The 15169-nt window shown below is 38.7% G+C and overlaps 1 protein-coding gene across 1 annotated transcript in view; it reads left to right on the top strand.

Moving 5' to 3' along the window:
* LOC144593971 (adhesion G protein-coupled receptor F4-like) overlaps positions 1 to 14905 on the top strand; it is a 30162-nt gene extending 15257 nt beyond the window's left edge. Inside the window, exons 6-14 of the mRNA XM_078400109.1 lie at positions 910 to 1125; positions 3503 to 3733; positions 4290 to 4442; positions 5311 to 5516; positions 8895 to 9077; positions 10951 to 12324; positions 12412 to 12453; positions 12549 to 12584; positions 14843 to 14905. Of these exons, the coding sequence (XP_078256235.1) occupies positions 910 to 1125; positions 3503 to 3733; positions 4290 to 4442; positions 5311 to 5516; positions 8895 to 9077; positions 10951 to 12324; positions 12412 to 12453; positions 12549 to 12584; positions 14843 to 14905 (2504 nt within the window). The remainder of the gene's footprint in view (positions 1 to 909; positions 1126 to 3502; positions 3734 to 4289; positions 4443 to 5310; positions 5517 to 8894; positions 9078 to 10950; positions 12325 to 12411; positions 12454 to 12548; positions 12585 to 14842) is intronic.
* Positions 14906 to 15169: the final 264 nt, after the last annotated feature.

The following is a 15169-nucleotide window of genomic DNA, read 5'->3' on the forward strand; positions in this document are numbered from 1 at the left end:
GTAAACATCTATATGATCACCCTTCATCCTCCTGTGTTTCAAGTAATAAAGCCCTAGCCTGCTCAAACACTCCCTATTGTGAAGTCCTGACAACATCCTGGTAAATCTTCTCTGAACCCTTTCAAGCTTGACAATGTCTTTCCTATAACATGGTGACCAAAACTGAACCCAATACTCTAAATGTGACCTCACCAATGTCTTAGACGACTGTAACATAATCTTCCAACTGCAATCCTTCTTGAATAGAGGCACAACATTTGCCACCCTCAAGTCTTCTGGCACCTCACCTGCATTTAATGACGACTTGTACATCTCAGCCAGGGAAACTGCAATTTCCTCTTCAGCTTCTCACAATGTCCTTGGATTTATCTGATCAGATCCAAATGATTTGTCTACCTTGGCTTGGGAGATTTATCTTCCATGGCTCTTCTGTGTTATGCGTACCTTAGTTCTACCATTCACACATCACACCACGACTATTGACTATTGACTAATTAACGCACTTGCCTGGGAGGAAACTGGAGCTCTCAGGAAAAACCCACATAGTCGCAAGTAGAACGTGCAAACTCTACACAGGCAGCACCCAAGATTGGGATTGAACCCGGCTCTCTGGCACAAAGGTAGTGGCTCTCTTGCTGCACCATTGCGCCGCCAACTAAGTATGGTAATCCTGGCAGACAATTAATTACCAATCAGTGTGGGGCACAGACTGAAGGCATGATAAGTTGCAATTTAATTACATGTTCTTCCTTTTTTTATGGAATTATGGTGTCCAATCATCCATTTATTAAATACCAACACCTTCACCGATATTATTGCAGTGATGCCGAGGAGCAGTAATTTCAGAAATGTGTTTCAGATGTGGTGCAAAAATAATTATTCGTTTAACAAACAATTATGTTCTTTTAGGACTACTGAAGATGGTCATTCCAAAGGTCATTCCTTATAAGAAACCTGTAAATCTGTCATGTATCATTAAGGACAGGGTTGATGAATCAGAATGGTTCATCAGGGCACCAAGAGACAAGGAAGACGCCCCCATTGCTAAACGCCGTTATGACTTGAAACACAGTGATCAATCTACTGTCAGCAATCTTTCGATAGAGGCAACTGCAATTTGGAAAGGTACAGTCAATTACAAGGGAATTCAAACATAGCCCAAGACTTTACTCAGTAACTTCCGGAGCTTGATTCAGCTATTACCGTGTTAGCCAGCTGATTGTTATTTTACTTTAAAAGTTAGTTTTGGTTGTCATTATTGTAAGATGTTCATATGACATTATTTTCATTAACTTAGGAGAAAACTTACAAGGTACCCGTCGCTGAAAACTAGATACAAAGTGGAAATGAAGTCATAGAATCATAGAGCTATACAGCATGGAAACAGCCCTTTTCCCAACTCGTTCAAGTTGCTAGTCCCACCTGCCTGTGCCAACCCATATACTTCAAACCTTTCCTATTCATGTACCAGTCCAAGTATCTTTTACATGTGTTAATTGTACCCACCCTTACTACTTCCTCAGGCAACTCATTCTGTCTACGCATCACCTTCTACGTGATAAAGTCGACCTTCAGACCTCTTTTAAATCTTCCCCCTCTTACCTTAAACCTTTGGCCTCTAGATTTAGATTCCCTTGCCATGCAGAAAAGACTGTAGCTCTTCACCTTATCGATGCAATACAATTTTATAAAAGAAGAAAAATATCAAATTCTGAAAATCTAAGAGCAAAAAGTATTGAGCAAACTGGTTTAATCTCTATGTTGATCAATTTACAAATATATAAATTAATTATACAGTCTATTAATTATAATGAAAAGCTTAGGGATAAAGTTACAGCATATTAAATCTAGGTAACTTATGTCATTGTCATTAATAGTGGGTTAAAAATTAATCATATTTATTACCCAACAGGCAAGAATGGAATGGAGGAGTGTTTAAATTTGTCGTGATGCAGCAGTTTAGCAGGATATTGTACACCACAAATTGAGGACAGAAAAGATTTGGGATAAATTCAAGTTTAAAGCAGATGACTACAAGGTCAGCCAATGTAGTTCTTATAAAGAGTCATTGGCCTCAAACAGTAACTGTTTTTGTTCCAGGGATGCTCCATGAGTTGTTGAGTATTTCCAACATTTTTTATTTTTCTTTCGGATGATCTTGCTTTCGGAGATTTGAAACACTCGAGTCAGTAAGAAAAACTTTGTATAAGTGTTTCAGAACTAATAATATTTATGGCAAGAAATCATTGGGTAGAAGTGGAAGCTGATAGTTTTAGTTTGGTTTAGTTTAGAGATACAGCGTCGAAACAGGTCCTTCAGCCCACGGAGTCCACACCGACCAGCGATCCCCGCCCATTAACACTATCCTACACACACTCGGGACAATTTTACATTTATACCAATCCAATTAACCTACAAACCTGTACGTCTTTAGAGTATGGGAGGAAACCGAAGATGTCGGAGAAAACCCACGTAGGTCACGGGGAGAATGTACAAACTGCGTACAGACAGCACCCGTAATCAGGATTGAATCCGGGTCTCCGGAGCTATAAACGCTGTACGTCCTATCCAGGGGTAGGACTATGCCTGCATTGTGAGTTTCCTTGGGTTTCATTCCCAGGATGGTGATGGGATACAATGAGCCCACCAAGCAAGATAATTTTGCCATGAGGTAAGCGAGGGCCTGGGGAATGAGATCAGAGGAAGGATATGAAATATGAACAAGAGAAAGAGTCTGGGTGGCCTGAGGTGGTGGAGGTATGTCAATATTCATGTTTGGTGAGCCAGTACTGATTGGGAAGTGAATGGTTTGGGTTGATTCCACATGCAACAATGTTTATTTTTAAAACAGGCAACCCAAAGGTTTGGCTACCTGGGGAATAAACAAATAAGCAAGTCTTGAAGTGAAAGGTTGTATAGGATATGAGGTCTCTTGACTGCAGATGGAATGAGAAAAGATTTAAAGGGGACCCGAGGAGCAATTTTTTCACACAGAGGACGATGGCCATATGGAATGAGCTGCCAGAGGAAGTGCTAGAGATAGGAACAATTACAATGCTTAGGAAGCAATTGGACAGGCGCATGGGCAGGAAATTGTTTTGAATGATATGTGCCAAATGCAGGCAAATGGAACAAACTCAGGTTGACAGTTTGGCTGGCCTAAACAAGTTGGGCCATAGGTAGTTTCCTTGCTGTATTACTCCATGACTATAAGTTTGTGATGTCTATTTCAGGAGTAAGCACTGTGCAGTTTCTTTCCCAGATGGTGGAGCATACATGAGCCTATTGCACATGAAAAATGCCTATGTGAAACAAAATTTAAAAACCTGATAATTTTCATTTCTACATTGCTTCAGCCTTGGCAAAGTCTGCATAGACTATCAAACCCACATGAAGTTTGCACAATGAAGACTGATCTACTCCCAAAGGAGCAGCACTTAGCTCTTGATGTGAATGCATCATTCACTCATCTTATGTTTCTCTCATTTGTTGTGTTGTACAGGGAATTACAGCTGTTCCATGAGTTTTGATAACCAATTACTTGTACACAAAGTCCATAGAGATGTGCAAATCAATCTTCTCCCTGATGAGATTATAATAACTCCGTCAAATTACACGGAACTTGGAAAGACACACCAATTAGCCCGCTTCTCCAATAAAGTTCAGTGCTGCATCAAGGAGAGCATTGAAGGAAATGTTACTTTGCAATCAGATAACAACACATGTGCAAATGGTATGTTTTAATTAACCTTTCTTTGTAATATTTGGATTTTTCCATCATGTTAATCTGTTATTTTTTTAAATATAATTTGGTCATTGAAGATCTACACATTAATTGTGAATGTTTTCTGTTACTCATGCCTTATTATTTTCTTACAACTTGAATCACACTGGCAAGTCCATCTTAGGCACAAAGCCCAGACAATCTGAAGCATTACCTGGGCCCTGTCCAGTCACTGCGTCTGGTGAATGAGCCAATACTTCATGACCCTGTTATCTTCTCAGCAATATTCCATTATTTCCAGCTGCACACAAGCTACTTTACTCCTCCGGGAGTTAGAGCAACTTTGCACAGTGTTTTCCAAGGAATTTCAAGCGAACCTTGAATTAATCATAACACCAGAGGAAAGTCACGATTTAATAGTACTCTGATTATAAAATATCCATCTTTCTGCCTGCACATAATAGACTTTGTTGGGAAATTGCTACATTAATCCAGCTTCCTACAATTTGAAAATGAAACAATATTTGTCTCATACTAATTATACATTTCCTTTTGTTAAATGAAGTTTTAAGAGGAAATCGGACAACTCTCAATAACCAAATATGTTGGACATTTACAGTAAATTGCACATTCGAGAAAAATGTTGACTTTAAATGCATTTTTACAAATGGTGCAAATGAATCCACAAATGGACTTTTCAGTCTTATTTTCCTAATTGGTAAGTAAAACCTCCAATGTTTAGCTACAATTTAAAGTGTTAAGACATTAAGAAAATATCCAAGGAATTGATTTGCAGGATAATCTGTGTTTCATTTCATCAAAGTGGATGTAACTTTATAATGTCTGGGTTCTTTGTGTAACCTTATCAATGATAAACTGAACAAACTTTGACACAGAGAGACTGGTGGGCATAGGATGACTGTTTCTTTCAAGTGACTCTCCAAATAGGTTCAATGAATCGCGCTCTCTCTCTCGCATGCGCTCTCCCACTCTCACTCTTTGGGTTGTGGGTGGGAACTGGAGCACCCAGTGGAAACTCAAGCAGACATAGGGAGAACATGCATAATTCACATCGAGAGCACCAGTGGATCAGGCGTGAACATAGGTCATTGGAGCTGTGAGCAGCAGCGCTACACTTTGCTGCATTGGCTATCTTCATTAGAAAGTTGATTTTTTTAAATTTAGAACCCACATTGCTTACTTACAGTAAAAAGAGTGAGGAGAGGTACATATACCAGAATATTTATCTGGTGTGGGAAAGCAGATGAGTGTAACACATGGAGTCACAGTGTCATGGAGCATAGAAACAGGCTCTTTAGGCTACCTCGCTGACCATCAATAAAAATTGCCATCTATACTAATCTACTATAGTGAGAAATATTAAATTAACCGTGCTGCTCAAGGAAAACCCAAGCAGATTAGCATATTCAGAAGTTTCCCAGCAGGATGCTGCTCAGATTAAATACAATTTATAGATGACCACAAAAGGATGAAATAAAGTAAATTGCATAAAGGTATAGTGGCAGAGGAACCAAGTCTTTACTGATTGCTCATTGATGCCTGTTTTCTTTTCAATATTTATCCAGAAAATAGCACAAAATGCCCAACTGAATATTACAAAGGTCATACTTGGGACAGTACACAAGCCAACTCATTTGCAGAATCCAATTCCACGTGCGAAGAAGGAAGTGTTGGGAAAATAATAAGATTTTGTGATGAAAAGGGCCAATGGCAGAACGTGTTTCAAAACTGCACAAATCTAGAACTATTGAAATTATGGGACATTTCAACGGTAAGAGTAAACTGGATATTCCCACCATTGATTCCATCTACATTTTTTACGCTGCCTCAGAAAAGCAGACAATATAATCAAAGACTTGTCCCACCCTGGTCATTCCTTCTTCTCGTCGCTCCCATCTGCCAGAAGATACAGAACTTTGAAGGTGTACATCACCAGACTCAGGAACAACTTCTTTCTCTCTGTTGTCTGTTGTCAGACTTCCGATTGGTTATTCCATAAGATGGGATACTGTTTCATTCACCTCTACTCCATTGATAACATTGGACATTATGTAAGGAACTGATGTCACAACATCTATGTATGGTATATCTGATCTGATTGGATAGCATGTAAAACAAAGTTTCCCATTGTACCTCAGTAAACGTGCCAATTAAAAATCTAAACCTATACCTAATTACAACTTTTAATAGACATTTAGACTATTGTTTGTCTGGAATAGATCGGAAAGATTTAACAGAAAATGGGCCAAAAACAGACACATAGAAACAGAGATAGACATATTAGTCGATATGGAGGAATTGGGCTTTGGGGTTTATTTCTATTCTGTATAAATTTATGAATCTAATCTACGAATCTAAATCTGCCCTGACTATCAACCATTTATTAACACTAATCCTATATTAATCCTGTTGTATTCTTCCCATACTCTCATCAACTCCCCCATGATTCCACCACTTGGCTACACATTGGGAGCAATTTACAGAGGCCAACTAACCTATTAGGGAGTTTAGAAAAAAAAAGCTTTTTAACCAAAGGTTAGTGGGAGCATACAACTTGGCAGTGCAGAGAATCATTGCAGTGAATAGTTTAAATGGAAGGGCATCAACATGAAATATCAACTCTGCTCTTCACCCCTTACAGATACTGAATGAACTGCTGAATATTTTCTCTATGTTTTTATTCAGATTTCCAGAATCTACATTTTTGCATTTTAAAAGCATTTGAAGAAACAGGGAATAAATGGTTACCCAACTAGATTTAAAGAGAGGGACAAAAAAATATTCAAACATTCAAAATGTTTCTGTGCAAAAAAAACCCTTGAAAATATAAAGTTCATACTCTGGAGTTCAAATTTAGCTATTATCTTGTCCATCCAGATCCAGTGTCCACTTAGTGTCCAATTATCTTACCCATCTGCACATCTATGACATGTGGGAATAAACTAGAACATAAATATGACCAAGGTAGACTGCACACAAACCATGCCTCCCCACAGAGAAGCCTTGGTACTTGCAAAGCATACTCAATTAATCATGTAGCTCACATCTGCTCCTACCTCTTAGGTTTAAAACAGCGGTAACAAAGGCAGAAAGAACGAAGGTTTGGAAAATTTGGAATAATGAAATACTAAAATAACTTTCCTGCTGCTTCCCTAATGCATCTTCCACCTTGAACCATCTGCTCATTCCCAGAAACTCATCACTGCTCCCCACCTCTGAAGACATAGGAACTGGAGTAGACAATTCAACAAGTCAAGGCCTATCCTCCCTTTCAATTGGATCATGGCAGTTCTGTACCTCAACTTCATTTGTGCAATTTACACCTTATTTTTTGATCCTCTTAACACTAAAAAAAATGATCACAGTCTTAAAAATTTCAATGAACACAGCAACTTTTGGGAGAAGCAGAAATTCTTAATTTCTCCTCAGACTAATTGTTTCTAGTCTCTAAAAATAGTAATTTATCGGATTCCTTACCTTTTAAAATAGCTGAATTAGATGACACTATAATGTTTTAAACGTAAAGAAATATGCTCTAGGAAACATGGTGCAGTAGATCATAAGATCATAAGTGATACGAGTAGAATTTGGTCATTCGGCCCATCAAGTCTACTCCGCCATTCAATCAAGACTGGTCAATTTCTCCCTCCTAACCCCATTGTCCTGCCTTCTCCCCGTAACCTCTGACACATGTACTAATCAAGAATCATGCCACACCTGCCAAGTACATGCCACAATCAGCATCAATGGCCCCAAAGTAGAAGCGGTTAAGACCTTCATGTTTCTAGCTGTAAATATTACCAATAATCTGTCATGGGCCAACCACATTGAACCTAGGGGTAAAATAAATACCAATTCCACAACATCCTCAGGAGACTAAGGAAATTTGGCATGTCTCCAATGACTCTTACCAACTTTTACAGATGCACCGTAGAAAGCATACTGTCGGGATGCATCACCACGTGGTTTGAGAACTGCTCTGCCCAAGACCAGAAGAAATTGTAGTGAGTTGTGGATGCACCCCAGTCCAACACAGAGACTACACTCCCCACCATTGACTCCATTACCTCTGGAAAGCAGCCAACATAATGAAGGATCTTTTTCACACTTGCTCGGGCAGAAGAAACAAAAACTTGAAAGTGCACACCACCAGATTCAGGAACAGCTTCTTACTCTCTGTCATCAGATTTCTGAAATGCCCTTCCACAACCTAGGAATCTGTCCCAAATCTCCCAACCTACCTCATAGCAGACATTGGACTTTTTCTCTAGTTCTGTCATGCTGAAATGCCAAAATATATATATTTTGCACTCTGATATTTTTCTCTTTACTCTACCTATTGTACTTGTGTATAGCTTGGTTGTATTCATGAATAGTATTAATTGATTTGATTGGATAACATGCAAAGAAAAGAATTTCACACTATCTGAGTACAACTGGAAATAATAAACCCTAACCAAATACAAACTAAGTGCATTAAATCTTCCTCCAAATTCAACTATAACCTTCCCATTATTCTGGTGAGTCCAATTTTTCTCATCTAAAATCAATATCCTTTCCTGATATTCAATGCCCAAAATTGTATTGGATTCTGGATAGATTTTGTTTCTCGCTCACTTATCTGCTCAACTTTTCCCTTTCTTTCCTCTGGTCTGTGTCAGTTTCCTATAATACTACTCCTCTCTATCGAGAGGATCTGGGGAGGGATGGAGGAGAGTAATTGGTTGCTGCCTGATAAAGAAATTGTTAACTTGGAGAGCTGATGCAAGAAGTAGTGTAGTGGCAGAGCTGCTGCCTCACTAGGGTCGATCCAGACTAAAGGTGTTGTCTGTATGGTGTTTGTACATTCTCCCTGCGACCACATAGGTTTTCCCTGGGCATTCTGGTTTCCTCCCACATTCCAAAGATGTGTAGGTTGGTAGGTTAATTGGCTTTTGTAAATTGCCCCTAGTGTCTAGGATGCAAAAGTGGGATAACATGGAACTAGTGTACTGGTGATCGATTATCGGCATGGATTCGGTGGGCTGAAGGGCCTGTTTCCATGCTGTATCTCTAAACTAAACTAAACTGAAAAGGCCTAATCTTGGATGCAGGCAAACCGAGAGTGATCAGACAAAAACTAATTTCACTGGTTTGCATTATCTTTCAGGAGATCAAGGAAGGACGTGGTAATCTGAAGAAAGTGGTGCCAGAGGTATTGGATGAGCTAAACAATACCCTGAAAGCCAAAGAAATTACCATTGCAAATAGTCGCATTTCTGTTAAAATTCTGGATTCAGTTTCTCAGGCAGTAAATAACTCAAATTCTGAAGTTTCTTTCACAGAGGTGTCAGTAAGTAACTTTCATTCATTTTTAAGAAAACTACAGCTACTGAGCAACCAAATTAAACATTTTTGGACTTGAACTGGAGATAAAATGAGCAAGGGCATCATAACTTTCAGCTGATTTTGCATTTTGAATGTATGGCAGTATCCCAGTACAAATGGCCACTTCATGATGTCTCCAAAAACAGGCATAGAAATATATTGCTGGCCATGCTAACATTTCATTGATGTCCATATTTCCACTGAGAAGGCGGTAGTAACTTTTTGAATTGCTGCAGTCATTCCAGTGAAGCTGCAGATTTTAGATGAAAGTTGGTGATGTATTTCAAAGTCAGGATTGTGGTGTAATGCGGAGAAGAGCTTGCACAGGGTAGTGTTCCCAATCATTGATTTTTCTTGCCCTTTCTTGTGACGAGAGACAAGGTTTAAGTGGTGCTGTCAGAGTAAATTGGTGGATTTTGTCCATACTGCAGCCACAATGGTGGGGGAAGCGTTAAACTTTCAGAGTGACAATCGGGTAGGCAGTTCTGTCCTGGCTCTATTTTTCAGTGGTAACATTCCGAGCGAAAATGAGCACAAATTAGTTAAAACACCCATAAAGTGGGATTTATGCATTGCATTATACTGATTTTTCAGCTTGCTTTTTTAAAAATGCATTAATCGTGCATCCTTGGAAGCATGGCATTGATTTAATTCATTTCAGGAGGGGGCAGGAGGTGGTCAAATGGGCAATAAGGATAATGCCCTTAACTTGCAAGATCTCCTAGATCTGCAGATTGTAACATCTTGTCACAGGCAACCCAGTCCAAATTTACCCACTTTGCTCCAAAAGTTTTGCATAGAAAATTGCATAATTTAGGAACTGTGATGCAGAAATGAGGAGCTGCAAAGACAACGCAAGAAAGAACAAAGCCTGTTACATTTTCTGTGGGAACCCATACTTCTCAGAAATGCTCGGCATGAAAGAATGGGTCGACTGGGTTTGTATTGACTGGTATTTAGAAGGATGAAAGGGGACCTTATAGAAACATATAAAATTCATAAGGACTGCCTTGATGCAAGAAAAATGGTTCCAATGTTGGGGGAGTCCAGAACCAGGGGTCACAGTTTAAGAATAAGGGGTAGGCCATTTAGGACTGAGATGAGGAAAACCCTTTTCACCCAGAGAGTTAGGAATCTGTGGAATTCACTGCCACAGAAGGCAGTGGATGGCAATTCACTGGATGTATTCAAGAAAGTGTTAGATTTAGCTCTTAGTGCTAACGGAATCATGGGATATGGGGAAAAAGCAGGAACGGGGTACTGATTTTGGATGATCGGACATGATCATCTTGGCTCAAAGGGCCGAATGGCCTATTCCCGCACTTATTTTCTATGTTTCTATGTTTCTACGCTGTTCATTACAGTGGTAAAGATAGGATGTGGTGTTTCCTTTAGAGTAGGCTCCTTGCAGAAGGCATGTATTTGCTTTCTGTCCTGAGCCATCTGGAGTGCCCAGAGATGACCATAATAATATATCAAACAATGGACAGCTGCCAATCTACCTTCGGTTAAATGTGTAGGAAGGAACTGCAGATGCTGGTTTAAACCAAATATAGACACAAAAAACTGGAATAACAGCGGGACAGGCAGCATCCCTGGAGAGAAGGAATGGGTGACGTTTCAGGTCGATACCGTCCGAAGAAGGGTCTCGACCCAAAACGTCACCCATTCCTTCTCTCCAGAGATGCTGCCTGTCCCGCTGAGTTACTCCAGCTTTTTGTGTCTACCTTTTCATATTTTGTAGGCATAAATTGATACACTTTCTGGGCTTCTATTCACAGTTAATAGTTAACCATTCTACCATATATTTGATAGACTTTCCCTTTATTTTCTTTCAGAAATTCCTTTCAATTGGAAATGAACTAATTCAACAGAAAATCCAAGAGGCTGAAGGTCCAATGGATCAGATTTCTGATTCAAGCACATTAATGATGTCCATTGAAACATTTGCCAGTGCAATGAATTCCACTGAGGAAGATGGGAATCAATCACTTCCACAAATTCAGCTAAAAGCAAAAGAGTTTAAAGCTAATTCCAAAGATCATTATTTTGTGAACTTCTCTGGGAATAGCATTGCCACATTAAATGTGACTGGTTGGGGAAACTCATCAAATAATGCTACTGTCAAAATATCCAGCCTTCTGTTTCCAGAAATAGATAAGATTTTACCCTCAACAGACGGAAACCAGACGGTGAACAGCCAGATTTTAACAACAACAATTATTTCAAACAATAATAAAAACGATACGATAAGACCTAACATCATACTTACATTGTCCCCAAAAAATCAATCATTTGATCTGAAATCCGCAAGATGTGTGTTTTGGGATTACAGCTTCATCGACGATAAGCAAATAGGCTGGTCACCCAACGGCTGTACGACAGAGACGATTGGAAGTAACATACGCTGCACATGTAACCACTTAACATCCTTTGCTGTGCTTATGTCGCCAATGGACATACCCATTCCATTCATTGATGAATTGACCTACATAGGGTTAAGCATTTCAATGATGTCACTGTTAATTTGGATCACTATTGAAAAGATAACGTGGAAGACAATTACTAAAAGTAGCATTGCCTATTCACGGCACATAACCCAGCTTAACACTGCTGTCGCTTTACTGCTTGGTCAGATTTCATTTCTAATAGGTGGATCTGAATATATAAAAAAGAATGATCACCTATGTACAGTTGCTACAATTTTCACTCAATTTTTCTTCCTCTCCACGTTCTTTTGGACATTAAATCAAAGTCTAACACTCCTCCATCAGATTATCTTTGTTTTCCACCACATCGGGAGGTTAACCTTTATATCATTTTGTTTCGTCATTGGCTATGGCTGCCCATTGGCCATCGTAATTGCTGCAACCACAAGCTTCCTGAAGATAAACGCGTACAAGAGGAAAGACTCCTGTTGGCTAAATGCCACGCTGAATCCCAAATTCTCTGCATTTTTAACATTCATCATACCTGTCGGATGCATTATTGCCATCAATATAATTATCCTGACAATAGTCATTTTGAAACTGCTGAGGCCAAATATTTCTGAAGGATTAAAGGAACGGGAAAAAAAAACAATAAAGAAAATCATAAAGGCTGTCCTTATTTTCACTCCAACATTTGGATTGACATGGATCGTTGGATTTGCCCTGCTTAAGGATAATAGTGATTATTTACATTATGCTTTTGTTCTATTAAACTCACTCCAGGTAATGTACAACTTGGCACTGCAGTGGTTGAAAATTACCCCAAAAGTGCCAACGTATTTTAACTCTCCATTACCTTTTCTCTTCTAGGGCTTGTTTATTCTATTAACTGCTGGATTCACAGAAAAGAAGGTAAAAGCATTTAAGCCACATTTTGCTCATTCAAGCATTTGTTGTTGCTTTTGTACACAACCGTTTTTAAATCTTCCTTATTTTATGAATTATAGATACGAGAAGCCTTAGTTAACCATTTCAAACCGATGGTAAGTCCTGTTTCTAAATATGAAATCATGACACAGGCAATAAGCCTTCCACAAGCTAGGATACTGTTGTGGTCATTGGACTTTGTCTCTGGAACTGGTGCGCTAAAATGCTGAGAGTTATATTGTGCAGTCTGTATCTTCCCCATTGCACTACCTATTGTATTTGAGTTTGGTTTCATTGTATTTATGTATTGTGTATAGTATTGCCAGATTTTATTGGATATCATGCAAAACAAAGCTTTTCACTGTACCTTGGTACATGTGACAGTAATAAATGTAAACCTAACATTTACTACTTGGAGTTTATTGGAGCCAAACTTCCAAAGAGATCACAAAAAGAAACTGCCAGCAAATATGCCCATAACTGGGTAATAATTGAACTAAAGTCATAGCACAGCCTTCCACTCAACAGAGCAGCAGATATTGACCCCCAAAGCTGTAATGGTGGAACTCAACAAGATAAAAATGACCTTCTGCAGATTTCCCAGCTCATAACTATCTTGCATGAGAAAGCTTTTCCTTAAGTTCATCTGTGCTCTTTGTCCATCAATTTTATTTGTTGTTCCCTGGGTTTCAAAAAATCCACGGATGGGATAGGGTTTTTTAATTGACCAATCATGATCAGGTACACCTATGCCAATCTCACAAGGTCATAAGGTCATAAGTAATAGGAGTAGAATTAGGCCATTCAGCCCATCGAGTCTACTCCGCCATTTAATCATGGCTGAACTATCTCTCCCTCCTAACCCCATTCTCCTGCCTTCTCCCATAACCTCCTCTCAATGTTCTTTGCAAGAAGCTTCCCAAATCCAACCAAAGCTGAAATCCCACATTCCTAGAATCATTCTAGTCAATAAAGTCTGTATCTTCTCCAGGATCTCTACATGCTTTCTTAAATGTAGAATTACAGGTCTACATTTTCAGCCTAAATCAGTGTATTGTAAAGTTTCATGCATTTATACAAAATGCCCTACTTATTAAGTCTTTTAACACATTTTCCTCAACATTCCTTGCCACGTACAGGGCTTTTAATGCACATAAATCCAAGGGCTTCCATTCTCGAACTCAATAGAACAATCCCATTTAGTTTATACAGTCTCTTCTCATTCCTTTTCCAACATGCACCTCTTCACATTTCCCTTGCATCTGTCACTTACCTGTACATTCTCCCAGGTGAACATTGTCCTATTCAATATTCACCTTACCACCAGGTTTAGTGTTTGCAGATATGGAAACATCTAGTCTAAGCCTTATCCATATGCTCTTATCCCAATTATTAATTATGAATATAAAAATGTAGTGCCGAAGAACACTACTGTCCACTGCTGAATATTTTATGAGCATGGAATTACTGGGGAACAAGCTGGGAAAGAAAGTTTGGATAGGAAGTGGGACAGGATCCAACAACTCCAGCTGTTCACCTGTAAAAACTGTAGCTAATAATTGCTTTTGGTGTAGGAACAATCAAATTTGGTTTCTTAACACAATTCACACAATACATGACACTATATTTGAATGAACAACCATGCATTATTTTCCCAAAGCAAAAGCAAGAGCTCATGAAATTATTTCCAGGTGACTACTACATAGGTTGGAACATGAAAGAACCGTAGAGAAATCCAGAACACGAGGATATTTGTCGTTTTTGTTTACATTTTTCAGCCACTCCAGCTGGCTTTCTAATTGAGGAGGAGACGGTCAATATTAAGTTCTCTTCAGGCATGGGTACAAGTCATTGAATATATTCAAAGCAGAAATTGACAGATATTTGAGCTACAAGGGAGTCAAAGGATGTGGGGAGACCATGGGTATACTGTGTTAATGACAAGGTTGCATCAACTATGATCTAATTGAATAGTGGGGCAGGCTTGTTGGGCCAAGTAACTCACTCCTGCTTCTGCTTCTTATGCTATTATGTGTGATTTATTATATATTTATATATATTATATATATTCAAACTCAAAATAGTCTGGTGGTGTAAAACAGGGAGGTGATTACAGCATTACTGTCTAAAATGTGTTTCGTCAATTCAGAAAACAGGTGCATAAATGGGTTAGAAATATGTAAATAATGCAGAGTTTATAAACTGCAAAGGAATAAAGGCAGATAGTGAGTTTTAAACAAAAAACAGAGGTTGCGTTTAAACTAAAAGTACAAAAAATATCTGGTGATCTGCATTTACTATAAAAATTATTATTTTTAGAAAAACTAATGAGATTCACTTTGAAGTAACACTGTATGAATTTCCCTTATTTCAGGTCTCCCGCACTACATCTGAAAATGTCCAAACAAAACAATCTTTCCAATCATCCACAAAATAAGGTGAGTAAAGTTGGTGATGAAAGTTTCAAAGTGTAACAATGACAATAAATGCACAGAACAAGAAAAGGCCATTTGCTCCATCAGAGTTGTTTATCAGTTTGGCAATTTACCATTGCAAGGACAGCAGTAAATCTGTCTTAGGGTGGATTCTGCTTTTAACGATCAATGTAGGTTAGAAGACATTGAGGAGAAATGATTACAAAGGCAGCTAGATTAGAACAAAATAGATTCACTGAAATAAATTAGAGTCGTACAGCACTTAA

Source organism: Rhinoraja longicauda, chromosome 5, assembly GCF_053455715.1.
Source record: "Rhinoraja longicauda isolate Sanriku21f chromosome 5, sRhiLon1.1, whole genome shotgun sequence".
Classification (NCBI taxonomy): domain Eukaryota; kingdom Metazoa; phylum Chordata; class Chondrichthyes; order Rajiformes; family Arhynchobatidae; genus Rhinoraja; species Rhinoraja longicauda.